This window comes from Echinococcus granulosus, assembly GCF_000524195.1.
Source record: "Echinococcus granulosus chromosome Unknown EG_S00007, whole genome shotgun sequence".
Taxonomy (NCBI): Eukaryota; Metazoa; Platyhelminthes; class Cestoda; order Cyclophyllidea; family Taeniidae; genus Echinococcus; species Echinococcus granulosus.
The window spans coordinates 1,072,623-1,094,610 of record NW_020170387.1 but is presented as its reverse complement, the minus strand read 5'-3'; the positions used below and the strand labels follow the sequence as shown (position 1 = coordinate 1,094,610).

Sequence of the window (21,988 nt, the reverse complement as noted above, 5' to 3'; positions counted from 1 at the left end):
GCCTTCGCTAGATCTAAATGCGAGTTTTCGCACCTTACTGAGCTATATCATTGTATACACTCTTCAAACTTCTTTCCAAAGGGTCTGATAATAAATCACTACTAAGAAGTCACTGGAACGAATTATTTCGAATTGTGCTATCAATAATTTGAAGGAAATCTTTTTAAGCATGTACAGTCTTTCAAGTAAACTTGAATCAATGGATCATTTGTGCTCTACTTACTTTAAGTAGGTACTAGGTGGGTTTCAGAGTAACCTGGACAAAACTTACTTGAACCAGAACTCTTAGCGGATTATCTTTCTCGCCAAAGCTTTACATGTCCCTTCCACTGCAGTCCACTGTCAAAGGCTCATTTGTGAGCCAGTTCTCTGGATCTGTGTCAAAAGTCTAATTACTCCATTTGTGCACCACGGTTCGGGCCTTTCACGCCAACAGAAAAAGACTTTTATCTTACGGGGTAGTTTATATCCGTCCCACAGTTCAAACATTTCATTAGAATTTGATGAAGTTAGGAGAGGAATGCGGGTGCGTAGAGCGTTTTACCTTTAGGCTTAAAAAACTTCGAATGTATGGCGCCAACTGCGTTGAGAAAAGTTCTCTTATCAGGTGTTCTTTCAAGGAGGATTATCTGCAGCTCCTTTAATTGAGGAAAACAATTCTCTTTGTAAATCGATGTCTTCGACATATGGAATTGATTGGAAGCTGAATCTATCGGAGGTCGACTACAGTCCAGTCAATTACGACTAGGCTTCTTTTATGATTGTGACCTTCTGCCACAATCCTAAGAGAGGCCTGCTGTCTTTCAGTTTGACTTACTGTCTCTGTACCTTAAAATTTCCTTAGAAGGGCTTGTTTGATTGTTTCTATTAATCTTAATTCATGGAGCAGGTTATTTGTGATTGACTTGTACCAACCCTTGTATACCTCATTTCAGTTGCTTCTAGTCTATTTTATGGAAGTAAAATCGCATCATTTGATCAATTTGGACATTCAGTTAGTTAATCCAGAGTTGAAATCATTTGCGTTAAACTTTTGATGTCTCTCAGTGTTAATTACGGTATTTGAAACGATGAATGGAAGACGTCTCGGCGCTTACCTTAGCTTATAGTTGTGAACGTTTGTAGGTGGTCGTTTAATTGCCATTTTTAGCCAATAGGTGATGACTTGCTACTCCTTCTCTAAAGTAGTGTCCAACTACATTAAGAATCCGGTTTTTGAATAATTAAATGCACATTATCCTCGTTTCTTACACAATCTCTTCTTCGTCTCCACCCCTCTTTTGCTGATGAAATAACTTGATGAATGCATGAGGTTTCCAAAAGGCTATTTTAGTCTACAATTTATTAAAAGTTCAATTATGCGATTGCTCTTCTGTTAATATTGAACCAAGATTGTTGCAACGGCTGCTTAGAAATTCACGTACTTGAATTTGAGCTACTTTTGCCATAACTTTATAACTTTACAATTGAGACACCATATTGTTATTACCAGGTGATACAATGGTGACTTACTTTCACATTTTAGCTTGTTAGGTATGGATCTATTTATCCATTATGGTTGTTTTAATACTTTCAACTTAAGCCAATCACATTCCCCCGATTACGTCACTTGTTAATGTGCGCATGACAGATGCTACGTCAGCACCGCTGGTTGGTAGCCTTGCATTGCTGAACATCATTGGGTGCCTCCACCTAGAGTCGCGTGTGGGCTCACACGGTGAAACAGCTGATCGGGTGGATCACACACGCACCTCAACGAGAATTGCAAATACATTCACACGCCCATCTACACGCACACACAGAATGGCACAAGATGCATAGTCCCAATTCCAATTTTGGTGCCGGTTGTTTTATTCGGAGGTTCTCGTTGCGTAGGAAGAAGTGGCCTGATGACTACGTTGTCACGGGGGGCAGACTGAGCACCATAGCCAGGGGAAAGCACAGCTCCACTTCCTCCTCACCCGTTTCCCCCTCTTTTGCCTTCTCATCTTTCGCCACCGTCGCCCCTATATCACCCGCCCCTCTGCAACCGCTCACCTCGCATGCCCTTGCAGAGCTGCGGGCCCAATTCTCCGAGCAGCTCAAATGCCTCGACGCAAAGCTCGATCTCGACGTCACTGTGTTGTCGGAGCTTCACGAATTTTATCGTCGCCGGGCTCTCGTTGAACAGGATTACTCCGATGCACTAGCCAAGCTCGTAAACTCCCTCAAACATAAGCACTCTAATGAAACTGGAAAGTGAGTTCCTTCTTCCGCTTTAATTTCTTTGTGCGCACTCATCCTTGCCTCTTCGCAGCTTTGGATTGCCTGCCTTCGTAGAGAAAGCACAACACGGGATTGACAAGATGCTTCATCAGTTGGTCGGTGTTAGATCAACCATACTACGTTGTTTCTCAAACATTTATGGCTGTTTGAGGTAAATGTGCGGGTTTGATTGCCTCTGCTTGGCGCGTATTATTACTGCGAGGGTTATAACTCGACACAGGTGCGTGGTTACTATAACTGGCGAGGTGGTTGATCCTTTTGGCGAGCCTTTGCATTTCCGGTTGTTTTGGCTGCTGATTCTTCACAGTTAGCAATGAATTTTGGGTGTATTTTTAGAAATGAGCTTAGGACTAGAGAAGAGCCAAGTTTCCGCAAGTCAATTGTTAGAGTGGTGATGTTATTTCTGTAATTTATCTCTACCAAGTCTGATATTAACCATTTACTCACATTCGACTTTCATCAGATGGGAAGGTTTCGTTTCGTTTTCGTTCAATTTCATTGGCTTAAATATTTTACCGCTTTATTGCTCTGTTCAAATGACATCAACCGTTTTTTGCCCATAAACGGTTGAAAATTCGGTCTATACCATTCCAAAGTTAAAAAATATTTTAGGAAGAATTATCATTTGCGAAAGAGCAAATGGAGTAGCACTTTTATTCTTAGGTTTCATCTTGTCATAGCATTTAACCTTCATTCACTTTTCCAAAAATTGAAATTAATAGCTATTTTTTCCAATTAGCCACTGCTTACGCTTTTTTGAAGGCGACTCTTTGCACGATCCTGACATCAAATAAGGAATAAATTAGCCCACTCATAGCAGTTCTTATTGGGTATGAGTTTTTGGTTTGACTTAAAAAAAATATGAAACGAGCAATCCTATTTATCCATTATTCTATGGTGTTCTTAAGAAATTTCCCGCCATTAGAAATTATGCACAACCAAACGCTTATTTCAAATGTGATATTTTCTCGCATTGTCTTCTAGCAAAGTGATGTCCATTTCTTGAATATTCCATTCAACACTGCAGCTTAATTATACGACTCACGAATAGTTCTAAGTGACATGAGTAAAAAGAATGCGATCTTCCTTTTTTACCCTCTACTTGTCCACTACTTTTTTGGTCAGTGCCACTTCGTAGATAAGTCATGCACGTCAAATTCAATCATTTAGTTTATTCACTCTGTGCAAGCCGTGATGTACATGTTTTAGTAAAGACTTATGTATGGGCGCGAACAGCACACTCAGGTCCTAACATCGGGCCATTTTCACTTGTGACGAGACGGCCTCTTTGTTCTGTCTTCCCACTTCATGCAGGAATTCCATGATCCCAGCAGCTGATCCAGTTTCTTTTAACATACTCTTTAGTAGTCATTTTGTTTTTTGGTATATTTCACAGACTCCCACAGACTGGCCCAATGGTCCATGAGTATTCCCTACAATTTGACGAGGCTAAGTATCTCTCTTCACATTAATGATCGGTTTTACTCCATTTTCGCCTACTTTAGACTTCATCGCTAGTAACGCGTTTGGCAAATCGCTGTGGTGTGGTAGCTAGGTGCGCGCGAAGGTTAATTAACAGAATCAAAGTCAGTGCCGTTGTTTCCCTTCTGCAGCAGCTTTAATACAATTGTTGGTGCTCCTTGGAAAGGGCTAAATTTTATTTCAACAATCGAATCTTATGTTACCCGTTAATGAGGTATTACTAAACCATTATCTACTTTCTTTATGTTACACTGAATTATTGTGCTACAATGGTGCTCATGCATAATTCATGGAGCTTCTACGCGTAATTCTTATGTGTCGCTGTTAGCATAGAAACCGGCAATGCTCTTACGTAGTCTATGGGTTCCTTTACCTTCGGTGAGCTCAAGCCCGGCGCTCTGGCAAATGATCAAGATGTCCTTGTAGTTAGGGAAGCTATGTGTCTTGGTGAAAATACTTTTCATTCAGAGGAATGCTGTTCATTTAGCTTTATTTTGTTTAACATTTTTTGTAAAAGCATGTGCGATATTTTGTACATTTGTGCGATCTTTTTTGCGAATTTGATTACCCCTAAGGTGTAATTTATGACTGCGTTTGGATGGAACTATTGGCGGCTTTTTCTGTGCTGTTTCCACACTACAAAGGGCTAGTGGTTATATAGGAAGTGCGGAAGTATGTTATCCTTTTACATTCTTAAGTTACAGTATGACAGAAGTTTCTCAGTAGTGTTTTGTATGCACTAAATGACCTCATTTTCTATCTCCTACTTTAATGAGCATTCAGAGTTGTAGGGTGTTGTGATGTACATTTAACGCATCCGTCACAGGACTTATTGTGATCACGAAAGTAATCCCTTTAGGCATGCAGGAGGGGATGCATATTTGCCGCTTACTGGCTTGTCTCAGGATTTGATGGCTATCCAAGAAAGTGGTTATGTAGGCAGCCTAAAAAGCGCCAGCGTGTCAGTGAGTTTACCAGCAGGGGAGTGAAGCAGGAGCGGTGGGAATGTCTTACGGCTGATGACCTCAAAACTCATGTAGTTGCGACCTTACCCACAGAAATGCAGGTCGAGCTGGGTTAACGGTGCTAGTGGTGGCAGTCGTGGGGGTGATGACGACCAGTACCTGTCGGTGGGAGCACTTTGGTGTGTTTGGCTTTTTGAACTTCCATTCTGCTAAATTAAGATTATTTTTGATTTCTTTTGTTTTGTGATACATCTCGAACTTTAAGCTCTACAAAGTATTAACTTTGATGTTGACTTTTATTCTCTCAAAGCTCTTAAATTCCAATTCAATTAGACGCTTTTTTTGCACTTCATGAGCCAATCTTTTCTTAAAATTCCTCATTGATGAGAAGTTTTGAGCTTAAGACCAACTTTTTTATGCACCCAGTGCGTCTTTCTTAGTTGTTCCTCGACATTTAATGCTGAATCACCCTCTTTATGTCCCCACCAATAATAAAATACATGGTTTTAAAAGACTCATCAAGATAAAGTTGCTATTTTTTACTTAAAATGGTGCCAGTGCCTTATGAACGATGACAAGGTAATCGGAACACAACTCTGTTGGTCGCATAATTATGAAAGTCATAGCTGTTTAAACGGCTTTTGATGCCTTCACTTTTCTCTTATAAACGTGCCTAGATTTGACCGAAATCCAGGCTTGGAGCACTGATGGGAGAGGTATTTTTGTCGAGACTTATTAGACTTTTTCCTCTCAGGATGTCATGGTATTCTCATTTCTCGTCCCTTCACCATGAAGTGCCCCGCAGTGAATTCACCTCATCAATCTGGCTAGGGATACTATGCATTTCATAATCTTTATGCAATTTCATTTACTTCGAAGTTTTATTTGGTGTTTACTACTCTGGAGTCACCTAATGTTGGAGAAGTGCCTGGTTGTCTAATTGATGTCTATTATTTATTTGCCATCTTCATTTCTCTTTTGAGAAAGTTTGCGAAGATGAACACGATGTCTTTCGGTCCTTCGATGTTTTGGTGATGTATTTTCGTTTTAATTTACTAATAATGAAAGGCAATTAAGTTAGGATGAAATGATTCCTCGCTTGCACCAAAGATGTAACTGATATGTTCGCGCGAGCAGTCGAAAATCCCTGCGTCAGAATTTTCCATTTACTTCTTAAGCATTGCTCAAGCGATTCTAAATCTTTCACTTCTTGATTATTTTCTTAACTCAATCTGAAATGGTGGAGGCAAATGTGTGGACTTGTGTACAAAGACATTACTCTCATTGCTTGATCGTACGTGTAGAACTTCTGAGTGATGCTGTCCATAAGTAGCCGTTTCATTACGTTCATGATTCGTCCACTTAGAAATTTTGTGTAGAAGCTTGCTTGTGTTTGTAGTAAAATACATTTCTGCATGACAAAATTCTGCGGAGACATTGACATTCTAACCTAGCCATAAGCAAACTTTTGGATAAATTTTGGAAGCCAAAGTTTTTGGCCAAGGTGATGCCCGATAGGCGCCTAACTACTTTCGCACATGATTGGTTCTTGATGCGTGAGTCTTCGTCCAAGTGTGGGACGAATAATGAACCATCCACAGCAGGGAGGACGCCATATTCCTCAACCTTATTAAAGCCTTTTTGGATTTTACGTTTAAATGTGACTGAACGAATTTCAGCCATGCTAATCATTGCATTTTATATGAATAGACGAATCGGTATACTCCTCTAAATTGTATTTATGCTTTATAATAGGTCATCATTTCTCAAAAGAATATAGGTTTTTAATTTGAATTTGAGTTCTATTTGATCTCATTAAAATGGACAGATAATTTTTTTTTGTAGAAGTCCAGTTTTGCGCGTAATTTAGGTGTTTAAAAGTGCTTGAGGTTATGTGGTGCCAAAACTGATCTGCTATGCACTGCCTGCAGTCGTGCTCCAGTAAACAGCCGATCGCTGTAAGCGACACCTTACGTGCCGTAGTTTTGCTGTCAAAAATAACATTATTTCTTTTAGTAATGACATAAGAATCCCGGTCAATTTTGTCGAAGCCACTTATAGGTAAGATTTAAACGCGCTCAAGTGTCATCTTGTTCAATTGTTCATCGGTGGTACCCATGCTAGTAGACTTTTAAAGCAGGCAAACGTCCACTTGATAGCTTCTTTAAACGGCCGTGTGACTTTATTTTTAAAACTTGTAGTGAAATATTAGTTAAGATGATAACTTTAAGAGATTTGCGTTGGGAGGTGTTACTGGAGATTTTCCTGCAAGAAAATTTCGATTAAATAGGCCTAAATTTCCTATTCGACGACCTTAATTGCCTGTTAAACTCTTAATGCACTTTGACAGCCCAAGGTGACCGTGTATGCGCTAGATTTAACTCCTTACACTAGTCTGATGAGCCTTGCCAATTAAGTCTGGATTTTTGCGCCTACTATTGTTGTCAAAACGGATTGAGTACCCCTCAGGTGAGTGCAATCCAAGTAATCCAAAGAATTGTAAGCTCATCTTAAAGCATTACCATGATAGGCTCATTTATACATCACTTTGATGCCGCAATCTATGGTGGAACTAGATAACGATAGGAGCACCTGGCATATCGCATGTAGTGTACACGACAATAGGGCTTATTTGGTTGATAGATTGCCAAAGACTCAAATTCAAATAATTCCAAGTTGCTTATTTTTTACTGAAACAGCACACCTTAGCGTTACCGAATTCTTGGAATAGACATTTAGAAATTGGGACACTAAACCTGCATTCGAGAAGATTACGATAACTACTAGAATGTCTTTGGATGGATGATTACTTTGCGTGGAATCGGCAATGTGCAGTTGTTTTGCAGCTATTCAACGTTTTCTTGGTTACCGTTTTGTCATTTTTGGAATGGTAAAGGGTTTACTTAAGACTTTCCTGATAAAATCTGTTTTCACTTCATTATTTTTTGTGTTCCTATCTTCCATACAAGCTCCAATCGGATGAACCAACTATATGAGTGAATGATGGTAAACATTACCTCGCGAACGTGCCAACTTGATCTTTCACTAGTCTGTAGCATCTGTGTGATAATTCGTTTGTGTGTTGGTCACCATCGGTTATTAATTCGGCAGATATCTCTACTTGCTTGTTTCAAGCCTTAAAGATGTCCACGCCCTTCAGATGAAAGCGAAACAATTATACTGAAAATAGTGTGAATGCTACATTTTTGTTGTAGCTAACAAACCTTTACCAAGTCCAAGAAATTAGCTGCAAGCTTAATTAATGGTCTTTCAGTATTGCACTCCTTTGTAAAAACTGCTGATCGTGTTTCTATTGCTTGGTTAAAGCTGAAGACTTATCAGTGTATAATTTAAATCCGCTTTATTTACCCACGAACACCGTCAGCTTATCGGTTAAGTAGAATCGCAATACCCTGGCAACTGCTACTATGTTGCTCCGCCACGAAGGGGCCTTTGCACAGTCATTTGCTCTAGAACGCGTAATGAATAATTGAGGGCCCGCACTAGAGACCATTGAAGGTAATTATTCATGGCGAATATTTACGCGCAAATACAATTGAGTGGATAGTTGTCTCATCAACCGATGTGTTGGTTTACCATGGTCACACTTGGCCGCGATTTCACCCCTCCAGTGGCCCCTGCATCGACTGTCTTCTGCGGTGCGATCGTCCCTTCAACTTCTGTGAAGTTATATTAAGCGACGGAAAGGGTTTCTATGTCTCTTTTTGAATCTCCCACCTTTACAATTGTCCCCTTGTGACTAATTTGCTGGAGGCGCATTTTTCCCCCTTCCGGTTGGGCGTGTGCGCACACTTTTGTTTACCTTTCTGAATGAAAAAGTATTCCAAGCGTTCTTTTTTACCTAGAATTAGTAACTCAGCTATTCGTTGTGCTTTCTCTTTGCACCTCCAGAATAGCGAACTCCACTTCTTTTATTAAAACTGGAATTAAAAGCTTCCCTTGGGGTACCTATTTGGACCAAGTCGTTTTTTATATTTTTGAAACACTTTCCGTAAACAATTTTATCCACCAGCCCCATCGCATCATCCTTTTCCTGTCTGTGTTTCGACAATGGGGCACTTGGATTTTATAATTTATGCTTTTTTCATCAATTTCTATCGTATTTGACATTGGATTCCGTTGTCACACTTTGAGGTCATTTTTCCCATTCGAGAAGATTTATGATCGCTGCCGATTCACCTAAATCCTAATAGTCAACTAACCAATTTTTGGAAGCCTATTTCTGCGCATTGTGATTAATCTCAGGATAGTAGATTCTACGCCGAGAAATATGAAACGATTTACCTTGAGGTCGCCTCAGTGTTAACCTTGCTGTTTCACTTTTAGACGGCCAAATTGGGCAAACTACACCACCACAACACTATGGAATACCTTGCTGGGAACAACCCTCCATCTCTCTGATGTCCATGCCACCCTCTCGGAGATCTTTGGCAAGCATATGGTCCAGCGTTTTACTGATATGGACGAGGACGCGAATCGTCTACATAAACAAGTACATCGATTTTGTTGATCATTTCATTCTTGGAGTTAAGTCATTCTGACAGAAGTTGGGACCTACTACTCTAAACTCAGTGTCTTAATAGCAGCACTGGTACTTGAAAGACCGCGTGTGTACAAGTTAGTGCAACAATATTTCGCCCAAATTTGCAGTCATGCAATTGCTTATACATTTCTTAGCATCAGCTTGAGTATCAATTGAATCGCCTGTGGGAAATAGCGTTCTGCTCAGTAGTCGACCTACTTTATTTGATTTGAAACTCACGGTACTGCTTAGTAAACTCCACTTGTGGATCTTTCACGGTTGGAACGACGCTGGGATATTTTAACTTGTCAGTTGTGATTTTCTTTGGGTTATCTTCTTTAGAAATCCCCCCCCCCCAAAAAAGACGTTGAATTTCTAAACCGAGATGAGTCATGGGCTATCAAAATCCTAAAAAGCATTGGCAAATTCACCGACCCCCATGTTCCTTTTCACTTTACTTATCCCTCAGTTGAATCAGCTACCTACTCGGAATGGTGGAAACATGAGCAGGTTCATCGTCTCGCTTGCTATACCAGATTTGGTTCCTCAGTCTTACTCTCAGCTTGGCTTAGGGGCAGTATTGCAGGTGCATCATTCGCCCTTATTTTTTCGTTTTTACTCTGTGACCCAATTTCCACGCTATGCTACACACGCATCCATGCATGTGTTCTACGCAAAACCCCATAAAAGTACTAGCCTAAACTCAGGTCACAATACGGGGCTGCACCACGCTTGACTCTCTCTCAAAGTGGCACCTCAAGTTCTTGCATGGGTTTCGGAATGCTTGCACCTCTGAGGTCGCAAGCATGCGGATCGGTCGTACGAATAGCGCAGCGCCACCACAAACACGCGTGTTAGTTGTGCAATCGTTGAGTACAGACAATGAGAATGTTCGAGGCGAGCATTTCGACCCCATGTGGTTGAACGATTGGCACCGGGTTTGCAAGCGCAAGCAGCGATCTGAGCGATGGTTGCCAATATTTGGTGGTGCCGCAAGTTTTAGCCATGACCCAGATGCACAGCTGGCCACATTTGCATCATGCACATGTACCCAAATCGGTGGATTTCCAAATCTGTTTTGCCCAGCGGATAGGGTACCGTTTTCATCAGCGACTTTGGTTTCCTCTTTCACACTCGGGTTCCTGTAGTGCAGTTAACAGAAATCATCCCATTTCAAATGATGGAGCTCAAATGGCACTGTTAGTAAAATGGAATGTGCGCACGTCATTGTACTTTAGAGAGGAGGGACTTCGTGAATTCCCTTTTTATTGCCCCACATGTTCGATGATTAGTGTATCCAGATGTTCTACTGTGTAGATTCTATCCAGACGAAAAGGATTGAAGGATTATGCAGTCCATCTTAATTGTATTTTGAGGCAATTTGTATTTGTGCTATGAACTTAGCGTGCGAAATATCGGGACTAAAGGCTTTGTTGCAATTTACACCTTGATTACAAGCACGTTCCTATTAAATTATCCTTTTAATGAATAAAGCAAGCGTTTTGATGAAGTATCTTGAACTTGTTGCGTCAGCGAATATGAGTCACACACCCTGCAGAACTATAAAACGTACTTGACACCATTTTTTGAACACTGAAAGTCAATTTGGGTCCACTTGCAACAAGTGGGGTGTTGGAGTTTTATTGTTTCTCCTAAACCATCAACGGTCTTGACGATGAAAACTACTCAATAAAGTAACGTTTAAATGTTTTGTGACGTCAGTTGATCTGTAACTACTTAAGGTTTGTCGAAAGTGTCAGTAATGATTCTTTTAGAAATCAGATGAATCGGCCATCTCATTTGCGTTCTCCACTTTACCGAAGGGGCGATATAACGTTATTTTGCAGTTGGTTGGAAGTTGTGTCATACACAATCCACATACTTTCCCAGCCATAGTAAACATTCTCACTGTCCCAATATTCCCCCCTATTTCAGGGGTAATAACACTTTATGTTTTTAGTAAAAAAAATTACCCAACTCTCTAAAGGAAAGCCACCTAATAATAACCAGTTCAGACATCTTAATTCTTTGGAAGGTGTACAGGGTCTGTAAGTGATTTGCCTTCGCATCACGTGGCTAAATTTAGCTTCCTACGTTTTTGTTAAGATCATTTTCTCCTTTCTAGTAAGGTAAATTTAAGTAAAACGACAGTTATTAATCATAAATCATCTTAATTTTCGCAGTGGTACTTGAACGAAATAATAATTTTATTTAAGTATTGAAATTGACATCACAGGTACGGGTATAGTATGAAACTAATTCAGCTTACCGACATTTGACCAGATGTTGAAACCTCGGTTAGGTTTGCAATGATGCGAGACCTATTTTTGGAATGAGAACTTTTGGCCGGCTTAGGCCTGGAATGAGGTCTTTCTTTTAATATGCATATAAAGACGTTTGTGTCTGTGCGTGCAGTGTAGGGAGATGATGGTGCACTGCCAGGAGAAGGTGTTCGCCAACATCTCCAAGCTGCAATCCGACCAGCGAGAGTACGGCCAGCGCCAGAGCACTCAACTGGACTCCGACCGCATTTGCAAGCGCAGTGAGGAAAAGCTCACCGCCGTACTCGATTACATCCAGTCGAAAAAGAAGGAGCCGGAGAAGAGTCAGAAATTCCGGCGTGCTCAGGCTGACTACAATCAAGTGCGTCGTTTTGCTCCACACTACCCTCTTTCTTGTGCTCTGTTCAACAAGGAAAGATACGAAACAGTGAAAATAAAGTTTATTCTTATATGTATTGAAAAGTGCACAGGAAATTTCAATGTCGTTTTGTTGTTTGCTGATATTAAACTCTCAGCAAATTGTACTGCTTAGTTATTTCGTCACTGGTGTAATGATTGGCTATAATCATTGTTAAGTTTTGGAGCGCAGTGATATTGCTCTACCTTGGTGCGGGAGTTCAAATGGCTGCGGTGGGTCATCAATTTGAAATAACTAGTATTTAGCGTTATTTCTGCTCCGTAAAATTTCATCAGAATTTTGACTTCGCGTCATGGGACACCTAATTGGTGTGAAGATGCACGGGTTAACGGTCTCTTTTCTATTAGAACCAGTCATAATGATGTGGAAATCATGTAAAGTCAATTGGATGGACCCTTGTACGCGTGTTTCCCATGCCTATTTTCTTACGCAAATGGAATATGGGTTCTTGCATTTTTCAACTAGAGCATTTGTGTGTGCTTACAGAAATACCAGGCTTACGAGAACACAATTCTGGCAACCAATCATGCGCGCAACGAGTATCTCATCCAGCTCTCTGCTGCCAATCAAAGCATTCACCGCTACTTCACTGACGAGGTTTCCGATATTTTCGACGTGAGTTACCTTGCACAGTTTCAATGCTCCTGCAAATCCTTCCTGTTCAGATGAGAAACATATGGTCTATGGTTTCTGGCGTGTGTGTAGACTGGGAAGCAAGAAGTAAGCTTATTCAGGCTCATCCCTTTTCCACCACCCAGTGCATGAGTTGTGGCCTGCATAACAGCCTGGCGCGCGCAGCAATGATGCATCTGAGTTGTGAAGAGTCAGTGAAGAACTACCACGGCTCTGTGGGCGAGATGATCAACCGCAACATCACTGCACTCGACTGGCGCGCCGACAAGGCCACCTTCCTACGACGTAATGAGGTCGCTTTCTCCCGACCACCCGCCTTCTCTTTCCTCCCCTTCAAGGACGACTGTGTAAGTTCCCAGTCTGTTTGTCTGACCTTTAACACTCTCTGATAGTCGGCGCTTAGGAACCATCCACTTAGGATATCAGGCAAGGCCTGTACATCAGATTTACGCGGTTTTTGTTAATAGGAAACCCTTATTATTCATCAGAGTCCATCGTCACTTCCTACGGCTTTGCTTCGCTAAGCATTTTGCTTGTGGAATCTTTATAATCTCCTGGTTAAAGTCTGCCTCCTTCAGACACTTAGTTATTGCAGAAAGGCAAATGTCCTATGGGAATCTTTGCCCACTTCGAATTTCGTTATCAAAGTTGCAGTGCTTTTATTGCTAAGATAGCTACCACGAGTACTGACGAAGCTATTGTTTTTACGAAAAACTTGGTTTTTCCTAGGAATTTGTTACTCGAATTGTTTAAGTACGTAGAACCGTTTCTTTCCTTTATTTGGAAGTGAACCAGAATTATGGCGGTGTTTAGAATGACAAATCCGTCAGTTAAAGTTCAGTACCCTCAACTATGAGTGGAATCGAACTTTGTGACGGAATCTATGAATGCTACTCAAGTTGGTGAAAATTCAGAGGCATTTTTCACGGTTTGGGATAAGGGAACTCCTGTTTAATCCATTCGGAGGCTTTATAGTATTAATGATTACTAAATAAGATTTCTGATTCATTCAGTTTACATGGCAACTCACTAATCCCCATGGTAATCTTGAAACAGGAAGAGTTATTTTTAGACCTTTTACTTATTTTGATGGCTCAAGGGACCTTTGATGCGTTGCATGAATCACTAGAATATAATGGACGGATTAAACCATTTCAGTTCTGAGGCACTTGCACAAACTTTATGTATGCATGTTAGGTGTCCTCTATGTAAATGTAGAATGTTTTTTACAACCTTTAATAATGCTAAAGTACTTCTATGTTCACCCTTTAAGGAGTCAGACGTGATTGCTGTCCCTCCACTCCGCAACAGTTTAGCCGCAACCGCTGCTGATCTGCGGGCCAACCTCGATCAGCTAAAGGCTTCAACAGAAGAGGCCTGGAATAATCTGCAAGACGTAAGCTAATGAACCGCTTCCTCGATGCTAGGGGTTTCGGGAACTTTTTAAGCTCAACTTCTTGCCTAGGCAGTTCATATTCTAGGGTTAACCACTCACTGAAACATATTTCCGGTTTAATGTGATTTACTCCATTCTATTCATTACACCAGAGGTTTTCTTAAAACCTATGGGTACTAATTATTATTTAAGTAAATGTTTATTATATTTATCGTATGTGGCATTCCATAGTTACATTGCTGTGTTGATTAACTATGTAAATGTAACTGGAATATTCCGCATATAAATATCCCACGTACGCGCATTTCATTTAATATTACTATCACGGGCATAGATACAGTGACACTCGGTTTGTATCAAGTGTTTTACCTGAAATTGCAGCTAATTTTCTACCTTTTGGTACAGCTAAAGTGGTTTTGTTAATCTCGCCTCTCTTGATGATCAGTAAATAAATCGTATTTCGCTGAGCTCACGCAAAGGTGTCAAAGCTTGTGGAACCCATTGACTTAAAATCACGCGCGCCATATTGGATATGATTCAGTAAGATTGGTTGATTTACGTTACCCATTTTCTTAAGATCGAGAAGAAATTGTTGGTGCTGATCAATCAGAATGACTACGACGTTTCCGAGTTGTTCGCGGACCCCACGCTGTCGGGCAGGCGTCGGCGCCGCCAATCAGTCAGTCCGGTGAACGGTGAGTCCGGGAGGCCCGTTCCTCCCAGTCCTGCCACAAATGCTGGTGGACCTGCTGCTGCAGCCTCCTACACCTCGCTCAACAAGGGCAGTGGGTTTGGAAGCGGTGGTGGCTTTGGCGGTGGTGGAAATACCCCGCTCTCCTCCTCTCTGCCACCAGAGGAGATGGGCTCTGAGGCTTCCGTGGGCTCCTCCGGCACTGAGATTCAACCCGGGCTCTACTTGACCATGCGCAACGCTTACCGGGAACAGCGAATCCGAGAGGAGCGCATCTATATGGAGGTGGACACAGTTGACATCGTACAGGCTATAAATATGACACGTTGTCGACTATCACAAAATCAGCAAGATTTTGTGACTGTTGCAACGGTCTAATGATCATATTACTCCTCGTAGTTCAAACCGAATGCGCGTGATGAATTAGTCTTGATCAACTAATCATGTAGCTTAAAGCTTTGATGAGGCTTACCAAACTAATTGAATCAATTTATTTTGAGTTTCTCTAAACTGGCTATCCGAGATTCCAAGTAATTCATATCGATTCCGCTTTGTAGCGGTTCTCCGCATACACACAAGAAATGCATCGTTGTGTTGTGATGCAAGCAAAGCTAGCAGAGATCGAGCGTGCTCTAGCAAACCACCGGTCAGCAGCATCGCCAACGTCCACGAAGGGGCCTCCGTCCCGCCATCCCCCCCTTTCGTTATCGCCGTCGGTGCAGCTGCGGTGTTCACCCTCCCTCTCCGCGACCCCTGGTAGTGGCGGTGGTGATGCAAACCTGACGGTGGCTGCATCCACACCATCGAGTGAGACAGGTCCGGAAACACCGTTTTGGGCACCGCCGCCTCCACCGCCCGCCACTACGCCTCCCTCCACCTCTATTCCAGGTTCTGCTGCAGCCACTGCGGTGCAGCCAGCCGCTCTCGTGAAATTGGCCACTCGCCGTGTCCTCCAGGTGCCCAACGTTGGTCGGCCCAAACTCTTCGGTGGCACTATTGACGAATACGTCACGAAGACGGGCGAACAGATTCCCCGTGTAATGCTCTCTTGCATTCGTGTCATCAACCTCTACGGTAAGTTTTAAATTGTTACTGAGGCTAATTTAAGTGCTGTGTAATTCATCCACTCATTCGTAATCGATCAATTACCTCTAATGGGTGAATTCAAGTGATTCTTCTGGAATCGCGCAACTTTTTGGAAATAATATTGTCATCGTCTCTCACTGTGATGCGCTTCTTTGAAAATCCAGTAACAGTTTTACATTAAAAAAATGATCGGTTTAGAGCACGTACTCTTTAGTCAACTGCGATCGCGTTGTAGTAGGCGGCGTTTGACCGGTACGATATTTTGAAGGTATGCACCACCAGGGTGTGTTTCGAGTTCCCGGCAGCCAGGCGGAGATCACCAACTTCAAGGAGGCCTTCGAGTATGGCGAGGACCCTCTGGTCGGCCTCTCTGACGCACGCAACATCAATTCGACTGCTGGGCTGTTGAAGCTCTACTTCCGCGAGCTGGGAGAGCCACCATTCCCCAAAGAAATATTCATGGAACTCGTCAAAACTGTTCGAGAAAGTAAGCTAATTTTCCCTCGTTCGTATATGTATGCTAGCTAATGCTTGAGATCATGTATTTTTAATTCGTGGATGTTGCCAATATGGTGCCGCATTTTGGATATGCTTTGGGGGTATTTTGTGAATTACTTGGTTCTCAGTAGTTATTTACCTCTAAAAATTAAGCAAGTTAAATACACACGCGTTTGGTAATTTTGAATCGATATTTATATCATAGCCGCTATGAAAATTCACAAAAATTCCTTGTTTCCTTGCTAATTTCTGTAAGCATCCGCTGAAAAAATCCAGTTAATAACACTGTTTTACATGCACTTTTTAATGAACAAACACGATCCCCTTACAACACCTTTTTCTTCCTTAGAACGCGATTGCGAGGAGTGTGTGGATCGCCTTGCATCGATAATTTCTTGCGGTCTTTCGCATTCTGTATTTATCGTCATGCGCTACCTTTTTGCATTCCTTAATCAGTAAGTAGCCCTCCAGCCTCCTCATGCATTCATTTTGAAAATGATGCGAATTCAAACAAAGCTTTATGCACTGTCACTAACGGCCGCTAAAACGCAGCGAATTTGGAGTCCTGTTTTCTGTATGTGATTGGTTGTTTTTGTAGCCTCGCAGAGTACTCTGATGAGAACATGATGGATCCCTACAACCTGGCAATCTGTTTTGGACCGACCCTGATGCCAGCACCGCCGGACATCGATCAGGTGGAGTTCCAGTCCAACGTGAACGACGTGGTTAAGCTGTGTATCAACCACCACCGGCGCATCTTCGACCCCACAGTGCCTGGTGCGTACTACGAGAAGTTCGCCGCCTACGCCTCCGCGGTCCCTCCAGTGCTGCCGCGCGCCATTGCTAGTGAGGCTGTCAAGAAGGTTTGCAGTCTGCGCCGTCAGGCTACCGCCTCCACTGCAACTGCGACAGCAATAACGGGCCAAGAGCCTCTCGATAGTGGTTCTCAACGTAGCCCCTATGTACCGGGAACCAACACTTCCGGGGTAGCTGCCACTGTGGGTACGTCCTACAGCTCCAGTGGCAAACATACGTAAGTTAATAGTAACAGTGTGAAGAAGCTCTTTTATTTAATTTTCTTCCTATAACATGGATTTGATTTAACAGGTTTATTAATCGAGCTTTTAGGTATTTTCCCCAACTCCATATAGGTTTCAAAATAGCGCTAATTTTTTATTTTTGATGTCTTTTGCCATGATTTGTACAAATACAAGCGCTCTGCCAAGAGTGTGATCTGGATTTTTATGCATTTGCTTTTTTTTTCAGTACGACCAGGTCCCATCTTACTTGCTTCCCATGTATTTAGGGGCTTCGTTTCTTCGACGGATCGACTGTCACTCGACGATGAACTTGATGATGATAACGACGACGAATTAGACTCGGACGCTGAAGGTAAATCGAATTTGGGGCTCATAATTATGCGCCATTACTTTAAACTATATGCGAAATTAGTAGCCTAAAGGAAGGCAAGAATGGGACGTTTTAATTGTGTCATGCGTGGCAGTCTTATTTTATTCACAACGAATACCTAATGTCAACTTCTTTTCTTTTCCTCCCCTCTTTCTTTCCCCTTAATTCGCTCTCTTTTTATCGCAATAATTTTTAATGCTCACCCTTTGGTCTATGAAAGACGAGATTACGTAAACTGTCGCTTCTACCCTACCGCAATCCCAACAGTCCCCCCTTTAGAGGAACGAGCCATGTCTCTATTCCCTTATTTGTATGTGTGGCACTTAACTAAATCATCTGCTTGATCCTATCGCCACCCGCACCTCCCGGGCAGGCTAACCCCCTCTACCACCCCTTCCTCTGGACCCCGATTGTATACATAATCCTCCCTCACATGAAAGACCTAACTTTGATTGTGCGCGTGATTTGGGTGCGCGCATCTCACTTGATGCACGCGGGTGTGCGTACACGTACTTCAAAGTGTGCATGTGAAATCCACTTTAATCCTCTCCATTTTTGGTTTAGGTAAGCTGAAATTTGAAATAAAACCAACCTGTTTGCTACGCCTCACTTTGAATTTAATCGATTGGTGGGTGATGCTAAAGCCGTTAGTCGTGCTACTTTATTCAATAGATCTCTGAATACATTATCTAACTGATAAAAATTACTTTATTGTTACTGAAAAAAAAAACAATTTTAAACAGGGAGTGGTTTAAACGCTTCATCCAAAAGTCATTGCAGTGTATATGGATATTCCCATTTGTTATTTCGCCTGCGATAGCCCTGATTGCTTTGCATGCCACCAATGCGCATAATTTAACAACATAGCCACAATCATTATTTTGGTCTCTCCTAGTATGATCGTTCAGTTCTGTTTAAAATTCAGACATTACAGGCATCAGACTAGGACGGGAAATCACGAGGGGTCTGCATTTGACAAACGGTAGGTCATTCATTACAACTGCTCGATGTCCTCATCTAATTACACGGGAGTCGCACTTTTCTTTAATCATAAGATGATACCATGATAATCAACAAAAATCATGCTAACTTTAACACCCAATACTTAAGTTCGATTTGCATAGAAGTGTACGTTTTTGTCGAATCCTTTTTGTACTTAGCGAATCTTTGAAACCTGATCAAAAAGTTTTCGATTGCACTTTTGGACGAATAATGTGAATTATTAAGTGAATGTAACTTGATCATGGTCTCACCAGATGTTCTCCCGTATAGCACACACTTAAATACGATCTTCCATCCTTTCTACTTGCATTTTATTAACAAATAACGAAAAAGTGCAATCTTCCAGGGTATTCTGTAGAGCTTATAGGTGTCTTTCGGTAATACACGTGAGCTTGGTTGATCCGAAATACATAAATACGCGTATGACTCGACTTTCGAATGCAAAGCTGCTGTATTGATAATCGTAGTACGTAGGAGGCAGTGGTCGAATGCACCGAACTGCGTTGATTGCAGATGATGATTCGCATCCGCTGCACGCAACCGCGTTGGCGAGTTTCGTGGGCGCCAGCGCTCGCGAGCTCTCTTTCCAGCGAGGCTCAGAGCTCTTGCTTTACCGTCGCCTCAACGAGCACTGGTGGGAGGGGCAGGCGGCTGCAGAGTCTGACGGACCGCGCTACCTCGTGCCGCATCTCTACGTGAAGCTGTTGGTCGAGGGTACCACACCCCCATCCATCCCCGCCCGCGATCCTACCACCACCGACGAGAGTACCGGCGGCGTTGACGACGATGCTCCTCCCCTCTCCACGTCCACCCTCATCACCGCCCCTGCTGCTTCTTCACCGCCGAAGAAGCCGCTGCGTCACTCCCTCACCTTAGGCAGGTCTACTCATCTTAGCGTTAATCCAACTAACTCTGAAAACTTCCTACTGTTTGTGATAAAAGTTTGGCTTCATTTGCGCAATCCAAACATGCGATTAGCCTAACATGTCGACCGGGTTTCTGCAATTCAGGTAACCATTCCCTCCATTTTCGGATTATCACTTCTGTTAACTTACCAATGGTTCTGACATTTTAATGTCCACTAACAGCTTAGGTTTATAATTCGCATGCACTTAGTCTCTTTAAAATATTGACTGAATTCTTGTTCACACCCTTACGGTGTTATCCAGTAATCATTCAGAGGTGCCGCGAGTTTATCGTATGGCGAATTTATTTGTCCCAGAGAATTAACCCGAATCTTGGGTTTAACGATTTGTTGGGAACGTGGACTAAATTCTCGGAGTTCCTAAAATGTCACTTGGGATGTTTTTGGTTTGGTTTTACCCTAAATTTATTCAAGCGGGATATTACATTGGGCTTTTAACAAGTTGGTGAACCAAAATGATAAACTCCTCTACTTATTCTTTGGTAACTTTGATTTTACCTTCATTACAAGCAGTTACTCCGGTGCTTAAATCAAACGCTAGCGTTGAATATTTGCTGTTCACATTGAAGAGACCACAGCTTGATTTGGTAAGATTCCGCGGTACGGGAATTTTTCATTTATGTTGAAAACAATATGCAGTCATGAACCTCTTCAGCTAGTTCGTGTCGGGTGGGTGTGGTTTCGAATTTTAACAACGTCAAAATCAACAAATCCAGACGTTGAGCTTAACGAAGACCTTATTTACCATGAAAATATCTGATTTAAGCAAACTTGTTGATCCTTTATCGAATCTACTATCGATCACATGTTTCGAGACAAGGTCAGGGAGTCATTTGTATGATTCTCAGAGGGCTAGTGTGGTTCTCAGAACGCCCTCTACCCCGGATTTTTCCGCTTTCAGCCACATCCTCCCCCACAGTCACTACACCTGATTTCCACAAAGGCGCTACTCATGGGGCATCGTCCACATCAGCCGAATCTCGAAGTGTGACTTCGCCCACCGTTTGCAAAATCGAGTTCGGCAATGATGACGTGGAGACTTCTCTCGAAATGGACAGAAAAGACTCTGCTGATGAGGATAAAAAGATTGATGATACCAAAAGACACACTTTAACGGATGAAAACGAAGTCAGTGATGAACAGGAGTCGGCCTCCACCTCTTCCTTTCCCTCCCTCATAACTCGATCAATGAGCAACTCTCCACCCCCTGTATCACCCCAAAGGCGAGCTGGCAACCGATGTTCGTGGTCAGAAGCGCCCACCTCCTCTACTTCCGCCACTCCAGCCACCTCGACAGCGCCTGGTTTGGAGACTCTGCCGGAGGATAGACTCGCCAATATTAAACCCTCACTGAGATCTTCCACCGCCGAGGGTGCCGAAGCCACCGAGCCCTTTTCAACCAGCAATGGATCTCTCATTCACGTTGATTCTGCTCTTGCCGAGGTGTGCAATTCCCTCACGCACATTGAATATTAACTATTTGATTTAAAGAAATCAGTGCTAAAAGTCTGTAATACCTAGGTGATGCATAGCATGGCAAGCCTGGAGGATCAATCGCGTGAATTGGAGCAGAAAATTCGCCTTCTCTCCGCGGCCAAACACACTCCCGATCTCGTTCTTGGACTTCCGGATCGTCCACAGCCGCCGAACTGGGGTCGCACTCCCAGCAGTTCGAAGGAGGAAGATTCCTCAGGACCTGGCAAGAATGCTGCGGACACCTTTGCTGAACAGGCGGGCGGCACAGTTCGCAAGCGAGTGAGCACGCAATTGGCCCACTTTGCAGAGCCATCGAGGCCACTGATTACGTCCGCTTCGCTCAGCAATGACCTCGGCTGGTCCGAGTCCGCGCCTAAACCAGTCGCTACCCCCGCTACATGGTGGTCCACAAGGAAATTAATTTCTCAGACAGAGGAAGAGGGTAGGGATGGTGTGATGAGCAAGTCCTTTGTGAGTAAGAACAAAAGTGTGGAGAAGGAGAACGTGACAACCACCAGCGCCACTGACTCACCGGTTCCAATCAAGCGCGGGTCGATAGCGGCTCGCGTCGCAGCCTTCGAGGCCTCCACCAATATCGGCAGTTCCACAAGTAGTACCTCAGCTCGTCCCAGTTGGGTGAAGAAGACGTAAGCTGACGCGCATGCACGTACAGGGAAGCGGCATCTTAATGGCTATTAGCCCGCACTTTAACCACCCACTTCAACTAAAACCATCACTATATCCTTGCGTGCCACTGCTGAAGGCAAGTTATAAATTCTTTCCGACGTGGCCAACTCTTGTAAACTACTACTGCCCGATAAGCGGGTCTCCACACTTCTCTTCCTCCAACCCACGGTTCCTCTCTCCCTTTTTTATGCCGAATTACTCAAATATATGCATAATTTCAATTGAATTA

General features: G+C 42.8%; 1 protein-coding gene across 1 annotated transcript; it reads left to right on the top strand. All coding sequences in view use genetic code 11, as the record gives it.

Moving 5' to 3' along the window:
• Window positions 1–1,813: 1,813 nt before the first annotated feature.
• Window positions 1,814–21,723, top strand: EGR_01824 (SLIT-ROBO Rho GTPase-activating protein 3; the record flags this gene model as incomplete). Its single annotated transcript, XM_024491073.1, has 16 exons — window positions 1,814–2,238; window positions 9,060–9,225; window positions 10,005–10,349; window positions 11,671–11,898; window positions 12,442–12,570; window positions 12,621–12,935; window positions 13,862–13,984; window positions 14,562–14,978; window positions 15,233–15,749; window positions 16,030–16,248; window positions 16,609–16,714; window positions 16,858–17,292; window positions 17,566–17,651; window positions 19,185–19,529; window positions 20,498–21,039; window positions 21,118–21,723. The coding sequence occupies 16 exons, from the start codon at window positions 1,814–1,816 to the stop codon at window positions 21,721–21,723; spliced, it is 5,004 nt and encodes a 1,667-aa protein (XP_024354529.1).
• Window positions 21,724–21,988: the final 265 nt, after the last annotated feature.